This window comes from Triticum urartu, chromosome 3 (genome assembly GCF_003073215.2).
Source record: "Triticum urartu cultivar G1812 chromosome 3, Tu2.1, whole genome shotgun sequence".
Taxonomy (NCBI): Eukaryota; Viridiplantae; Streptophyta; class Magnoliopsida; order Poales; family Poaceae; genus Triticum; species Triticum urartu.
In genome coordinates, this window is record NC_053024.1 from 702,225,648 (window position 1) to 702,233,752 (window position 8,105).

At 47.7% G+C, this 8,105-nt stretch overlaps 1 protein-coding gene across 1 annotated transcript; it reads right to left on the reverse strand.

The window, feature by feature from the left end:
• Window positions 1–18: 18 nt before the first annotated feature.
• On the reverse strand, window positions 19–2,417 carry LOC125546025. The gene is made up of 2 exons (XM_048710103.1): window positions 2,163–2,417; window positions 19–1,147 (listed from the first exon to the last, which is right to left on the reverse strand). Exon 2 carries the CDS (start codon window positions 1,121–1,123, stop codon window positions 104–106), a length of 1,020 nt encoding a protein of 339 aa, XP_048566060.1. The 5' UTR covers window positions 1,124–1,147; window positions 2,163–2,417; the 3' UTR covers window positions 19–103.
• Window positions 2,418–8,105: the final 5,688 nt, after the last annotated feature.

Genomic DNA, 8,105 nt, shown 5'->3' on the forward strand with positions numbered 1-8,105 from the left:
CTTTTATGCTCTGCTCTGTTTCAAATATCAGTTGTTTAAAAACAATCATATAAGTTAGTAGATTCAGGAAGGAGGAAGGGGCGCGCCCCCAACCTGACACCGCCTAGCTCCCGCTCAAGAGGTGCCACCCAACCCCTAGTATGCTTGAAAGTCTCACTTTGTTCCCGCAGTTACCGACATGAGAAGGCACGACCTCCTGTTTGTATCCTTGGCAACATAATGGATCTGGACGGAACCATCCAGTAAAAGTTTTGTGGATCTGGTTCCTGTGTTGCATGTTTGTGCTCTCAGCCTCTGGTGGTAAACATGAAAAATCTTGGGTAGGGAGTTGGATGATACCTTTGATCACAGCGTCGGCCGTGGACTTGAAGTGAGGTGTCACCAGTCGCAAGCACTTGACTGTAGTTCCGATAATGTCTGTACTCTCTGAAAGACGCAGCATGAACCCAAGGCGAAAACTGTTCTTGGGCACCTTGAAATCTTCATATATGAAGGATAGCATGGCCTCCAGTCCACGCTCCTCAAAGGCCATAGGACGTATGCCGAAGTACTGATACTGGCCTCCCGTATGCATCACCATATACCGCAGCGTTTTGCCTGTGAAGATATGCCTGATGAGAGGGTCGAAGAACAGGGGCTGTCGAGGTGTTCCACCGAGCTGCACACATCGAATGAACTCTGTAGCACCATCAGCAAACCTCTCGAATCTTCGAACGGCGGCGGTGATGCTGCCTGAGCAATGATCACCTTCGCAGCCAATGAAAGAGGTGACAAATGCCTTGGTCGCATGAGCGATCCGTGTAGCAAACGAAGATTTTCTTAGCACCTGCTCTGCCTCATCTTCTTCCAGAGAGAGCTCCCAGCATCTGCGAGCTGCGTCGTTGCAATCCTGGGCAGCACTCTTCAGCTTCTTACGCCAATGAAGTAGTGACACATCGGTGATCTGCCACTTGTCAGACATCTCGAGTGCAGCCTCCATTTTGATGTGTGCCATCTCCAGTCTCTCTAGGCCACCTCCTCCGCTGGCTTCATCTGATTTATCATCGTCTTTCCCGTTGGTTATGCCAGAAAAAATCTGGCTAACTGTCTCCCCAATGATGGCAGACCTGATGATCTCGGCCATTGATTAAAAGAGATCGCCCTGGTGCTGCTCACGAAATGGAGCAACATTAGATTTTGTACCCCACTATATGATCTATTGTGGCAACTAGAAAAAAAATGGAGAGTAGCTAATTTCTAAAGGGAGCTACCCTGCCCACACTGCTATAAAGAAAAGGCTTTGGTGTCGCTTAGGGTGCTGATGCAGAGGCTCTGGTTCTTGAGTATGCATGGATGAATGAACACAGAGAAGGACGATTGTATATGGTGAGTCATGGAATTGATCTTATTAAGGCTATGTTCTGTTAAATTTCCCTTGGAGAGGATTGGAGAGGTTTGGAGGGGATTGAGATGAATTTTGACTTATAGGAGATTTAATCCTCCCCAATCCTCTTCAAAACTATTGCAACCGAACAAGCCCTAAGATATTATACTTCCACGTCAAAAAATAGAGATGGTACTTGACTGTAATGAAGGTTTAACAAGTCTTACTCATCTCGAATATCACAGAACACTAGAATAGAAAGCCTTTAACGGGCCAAAAGCTCTCCTGATGAACACATTTCTGAAATTATCTTATAGTATCCCAGTGATAATCATCAATTAAGCTGATTATCTCGACAGAGATTTCCTAATTCTCGCTTAAGGTATTTGTTTAGCATGAACTCCTTATTTTCAGTGTTCTAGTATGCAAAACAGAACATGTTTTTGCTAACTAGTTGCTTTAAACATACATGAGCAAAACATGAATTCTGTCTACGTACTAAATCTTTTTTTTCTTCTTTTTTAGAAACTGGGCCGTACTAAATCTTAAAAGGAGGTTTATGCATCTATAGTTTTGTACATACTAGGACTGCAGAATGCAGACTTACAACAGAACCATTTTCTAAGAGCTTCATAAGTCTTCTTTTTGAAAAAAAAAAGAGCTCCATAAATCTGTACTCACTAGTACGATGCTACGCAAAATCTGTATTTTTCATCTCCAAGGCGCAAAATCTGAGAGTAAAACTTGCACATAATAGTGGTGAAACGAAAATATGCGTAGATGAATATTGAATGGTTACCTGATGATGCTTCAATGGTGATCTTGTTGCTCGCTGTGATGATGGATGGAATTCTGGCTCTACTTTTTCTTGCACATATCTTCTTGTGTCCTGCCGTCGGTACCTAGTTTTGTTGTTTTTTCTGAATGTTCGTCTACTGTTGTTGCTCTCCCCTGGCTCTCGTTTCTGTCGCTCCTTGGGTATGGTAAGTCAGGGGAGGTGCTGAGATATTCTGAATGTTCGTCTACTGTTGTTGCTCTCCCCTGTCTCTCGTTTCTGTCGTTCCTTGGGTATGGTAAGTCAGGCGAGGTGCTGAGATATTTAAGGTAGCTGGTGTTTGGCTTCCTTGACCAGGATGTCCTTCCCTGAAAAACTTGGACAGTTACATTTTTTGTTTGAATTTACTTGGACTTTGGCTCTTTTTTTCAATTTACTTGGACTTTGACTTTTTGTTTGAATTGACTCGGACATTGACCTTTTTTGTTTGAGTTTACTTGGACTCTGACTGTTTTGTTTGAATTTACTTGGACTGACTTTTTTTGTTTGAATTTACTTGGATAGTGAACTTGGAGCTCGTCCTTTCGGTGTACCGGCGACCTTGACCGCTGTCATTTCCTATGGGTGTGGTGCGGTTGCGTTCCCTCTTTCTTTCTTTTCTGTTTCTGCTAGTTTTTTTTCCTTTATTTCTCTTTCTTCCCCAGGTTCCTGGTGGATTTTTGCATTTCTTTATGTTTCTTCCGAATGATATGCTTGACAATCTTTGTCTTTATTGGAGTGATTCAGCGCCTGATTTTTTTTATGTTGTTGATCGCCGGCAAGAGATATGGTATCATAGCCTGGCTGTAGTTTGGGTCAAAATTTAGAGGTAGATGGCCCTGATTATAATCTTCTCTTTGTGATGGGTCGTTTCTGTATGTCTGTGAATTTAGTTATCCCATTTTCAGTCGTGCCGACATTTATTGTTGTATCTAGTATGAAAATATTTCATTTAATTTAATTTAAAAGCAGCCAAACTGCCAAAAAGGTGGGCGGAACCGACCTCAGTGGGTGGGGCCACAAGTCATGATTTACTTCATCCGTTTCTTTTTAGTCTGCATATAAGATCTAGTCAAAGTCAAACTTTATAAAGTTTGACCAACTTTTTAGAAGAAAATATGAACATCTACAATACTAAAATTATATGGTATGAAAATTAATTTCATGATGCATCTAGCAATATCGATTTCATATTATGAATCTTAATATTCTTTTTCTATAAACTTAGTCAAAGTTAACAAAGTTTGACTTTGACCAAATCTTATATACAGATTAAAAAGAAATGGAGGGAGTACTAGTAGAAGTATAAATTCACATGTAGGTTGGGGACGTGTGGTTCGGAGACTTCAAGTCAAGTCGCGGAACCTAGTCCAGATTCTCTCTCAATCAATAGAGCAAAAGAAATCTAGTGGATCGGGATTGGATTGTGAACCTAGCGCTTTCATGTAGTACAGTGCTTTTGCAGCCAGGGTTAAAATATTGAGATCCGATACCGTTTCTCTCCGTAAGCGCAAGTGTGGAACTTTCAAAGTCGTCTCTCTCCTTCCACACGGAAGCTAGGATTACTCTCATTTCAATAATGTACCGATCACTGTCATCAGTAATATTGTCCATGAACTGGTCAGCGAAATATCACGCATTCCTACGAACAGAGAATGTAATATAAAACTAAACCGCCAAGGAGTAGTCTTGGTAGTTCTTTTCTTTTCTCCCAATGGGGAGCACCGAACTCCTTGAGCGCACGAGGGACGTGCGTGCTTGTTGGGCTCCACCAGTCTAGTTGCTTCCAATTATTTGTTTTAGAGGTAACATCACTAGAGATAATAGAACTTGCGCTAGATGTTCAATAATGTATCAATCACTGTCATCAATATTATTGTCCATGAACTAGTCCGCAAAATATCGACGCTTTCCTACGGACAAAGAATGTATAATCGATTGTGTTATACTAGGGAGGGCGGCTAGGCGACAGTCGCCTGAAAACCAAAAAAGGGTCAGTCGATTCTCCTCCTCCCATTTCAACCGTTCGATCAAGATCCAACGGACAACACTTCGTCTTCAACCGCCGAGCCGTCGAGCTACCACTGTCCTAACCGTCTATTGCCGCTGCCCGCGGCCGGCAGCGCTCCCGCGTCAACCTTGCCACCCCTTCTTCCCAACCGCCGTGCTGCTCCCCTCTCGCCATCCCTCTAACCCCGACCATGTTCCATTTTTTTAGGTGAACATGCACCCCCCCCCCCCCCCCCCCCCCCCCCCGCCCCAAACACCCCTAAGATAGATCATGGGGCACCCTACCACCCTAAAATAGAGCATGGGGTAGCTTCTCTGGCGAACGGCTGCTGCTTCTTCCTTACCTCCGGCGGTTGCCTCATACGAAAATAGACTGATCCAAATTCTATTTTCAGGCGGCTTACATTTAGCAATTGTGATTGAGCTATCAGAGCTATCAGCCCATGACCACTAGCTGGCTCAAAGTTTGGCAAGCCATACAAATTCTGTTTTAAGAGAATTAGTTAGCTTCAGGTGCGTTGCTGACGAACTTTGTTTTGTTGGCCTCCTACCGGTGTGAGGCGCCGTCATGGCTAGAGCTCGCACCGTGTACCGAGTGATCCTATTTCCCGCAAATGAGAATTGAGCAGCTTTCCGGTGACTAGCGGAGCATGTGTGTTTCTTCTATAAAACTAAACCACCAAGGACTAGTCCTGGTAGGTCTCATTTTTTTATTTCTTTCAATGCGGAACACCGAACTCCCTGAGCGCACGAGGGGGGTGCGTGCTTGCTCGGCTCCACCAGTCTAGTTCCTTTTGATTATTTATTTTATCATTTTATTTCCTTGTTTCTCTTTCATGTTTTCATTCCACGGGGTTAATGCCGGCTATACCACTTATCTCTAATAAATACTTCCTCCGTTCCTAAATATATAACCTTTTTGTAGTTCATTTGGTAGTTCAAATTGAACTACCAAAAGGTCATATATTTAGAAACGGAGGCAATAAATTGCATTATGAGAAAACCTCATCATATTTTGGTTGTTAAATTGATAATCTAGGGATACATGTGACCTTCTATAACAGCACAAAGGGATTATGAAACTAGGCCACTTATCACTATCTTTGTCCTAAACCATTAAGCCAGGTGGTAAACCAGCTCAATAAAATCTCAGAGGGACACACAGCCCATAGTTTTTCGAGAGCTCCAACCACCTGCTTCCGTAATCGCACCTTTTGATCCAGGTGCGCGTGCCGAAGCCCCTTGGTACTCTTATTGTTCCTGCCATGTCATGTGGCCGGGCTCCGGGCATTCTTTCCACCCTTTTCTTCTCCAAGCACAGGTGCACACTGCCATGGTTAGTCCTCCAACATACTTCGTACAACATAGCCTTGGCATTATGATGAAGATAATCGAGCACCTTGTGTAGCAGCGCCTCATCGAGTCGGTCCGAGCGAACATTTACATGTGTGAGGTGTGTTGACTCTCTCTATGGGCCACTTCTATCGCAGAACCGATACTGAGATGGGACACTGCAAAAAACAACTATGGAGACTGGCTCAGAAAATATGCTTGAAAATCTAAACTTGTTTGCGCTTCCATTGTCACTGCCACCAAAACTACCAATCTGGTGAACACAAGCCCCCCGTCCCGCGACTAGGGTTTTCCCTCCTCCCCTCCCGCCGCCATCGGCCGCCGGCCTAGCCCCTCGCCTCCGCCCCCTTCCGCCACCCTCCTTCCCCTGTCCAGATCCGCCCTCGCGCCGCCTCCCCGGGAGGTGGCCGGGGCGGAGCTCGAGCTCCTCTCCCGCGGGCTCCCTCCTCCCCCGTCTCCACCCGCCGCCGCCAGCGGACGGCCCCGGCGCTGGCCCGGGTGGTGCCGGCGGTGGTGGGCCTTCTTGTCCCCCCGCGCGCGTGCTCCCTTCCCGGGGCAGGGAGGCGGCGGCGGTGCAACCCGGCTTGGCTGCGGTCCGGGCCGGCGGCAGGCGTGGTGTCGGCGCCGCTCCTTGGTGGCGGGGCGGTGTGGTGGAGCAGGGTGGCCGGCATCGCGCCCCCGGCCCAGATCTGGGCCCGGCGGGCCCCATATGGGTCCTAGCGGGCTGCCCCCCGGCGTGGCCTCCTTGTCTGTGGCGCCGTGAGGAGGATGTGCGGCTGGGATGTGGGGTGGCGGCGCCGCGGCATGCCGGCAGCAGCGCGAAGGCGGGAGGTTTAAAGGCCTAGAGGGCTCGGCCAGGCCTGGTGTGCTCCTGCTATTGCGTCCGAACGGCTACCGCCACTGACGGTGGAGGTGGGGCCCTCCCGCATGCCAACGGTTCTGTTGCCCTTGTCCCGGCTCCGATTCTTCGCTGTGCTGTCCTCACTTCGCGGTGCCGTGGTGAGACGGCGTGGGGGCCTCAAGACCGCATTGGCGCTGGGTGGTGGCTGGTTTGGTGGCAGGCTCCCGAGCGCCCGAGGTGCGGGTTGGGATCGGGGGAAACACCTGTCGGCATGGCCGACACCGACGCGGTGGCGTCTGTGGGTGCCACCTGACCTTCGGGGGCTACCCTTCCTCTCGCCTCGTCGTGTACCGGGGAAACCCTTGCAGCAGCGTCGTCATCATCGTGATCCTTCTTGGAGGTGTTGATAGGTGCCGGCGCTTCGGAGTCTTGGAGCCTAGTGGAAGATCCTGATGGGCGCAGCGATCGTGAGGCTTCTTCGTTTTTGTTGATCTGCCGTTGTCGACATTTGTTTCTTTTGCTCTTTCTCTGTCGTTTCTTTTGGGTGTGACTGTGCTGCTTCCGCTCCAGCACCTTCCTGTATGGTTCGGTTGGTTGCTCTGTAATACAAAGCGAGGAGAAACCCTTTTTCGAACTGCCACCAAAACTATGAAGACTGGTTCAGAAAATATGCTTGAAAATCTCAACTTGTTTGCGCTTCCATTGTCACTGCCACCGTGACAAGAAGGCACGATGGGGTGCATGCATCCTTGACAACATAATGGTTCTAGACGAAACCATCTTGTCAAAGTTCCATGAACGTGGGTCCAGGGATCATTGTGTGCAACATAGGAGAAATCTCTTTGGTAACAACATCGACTGTAGACTTGAACTGAGGTGTCATAACTTCCAAGCACTTGACTCTAGTTCTAATTATGTCTGTACTCTTAGAAAGACGCAGCGTGACCCCAAGCAAAAAGCTGTTCTTGGGCACCTTGTAGTCCTAAACTCTTCTTACACGAAGGATAGAATGGCCTCAAGCCCACCATCCTCGAAACCGATTGGCCGTATGATGATGTAGGGATACCAGACTCCCAGATGCAACACATGATACATTAGTGTTCCGTCCGCGAATATGTTCCTGATGAGAGGGATGAAGAAGAGGTGTTGTCATAGTGTCCCGCCGAGCTGCACAAATCTTATAAATTCACCAGCATCATCGCCAAATCTCTCAAATCTTTTGGTGGCTGAGGATCTAGTTATTGAGCAGAGATAGCTGTCGCAGCCGACGAAAGAGGAGATGAGCACCTTGGTTGCTTGAGCCATCCGTCTAGGAAACGATGATTGCTTTGTCACCTGCGCCGCCGCCTCTTATTCCCGTGCAATTTGCCTGCATCTGCGCGCTACGTCGTAAGTCATAACAGTCTCGGGCAGCGTGCTTCAGCTTCTTTCGCCAATGGGGCAGCAATGTGTCGGTGATTTGCTACCTGTCGGATGTCCGGAACGCGGCCTCCAATTTGACGTGTCCCATCTACAGTCTCTCTAGCCAGCCACCTCATGCTTCTTCATCTGATCTGTCTGGGTTTTTTCCGGCGGTGGCAAATGAGCTAATACTAACAGGTTAATCTTTGTAGTATGCAGTCATTTCCCACGGATGGAGACTGGCTACTGAACCAAGGAGGGGAATACCATGAATTTTGATTGAATCTGTAAGCAATATCTCTCAAATCTTTCGAACTAAGTTG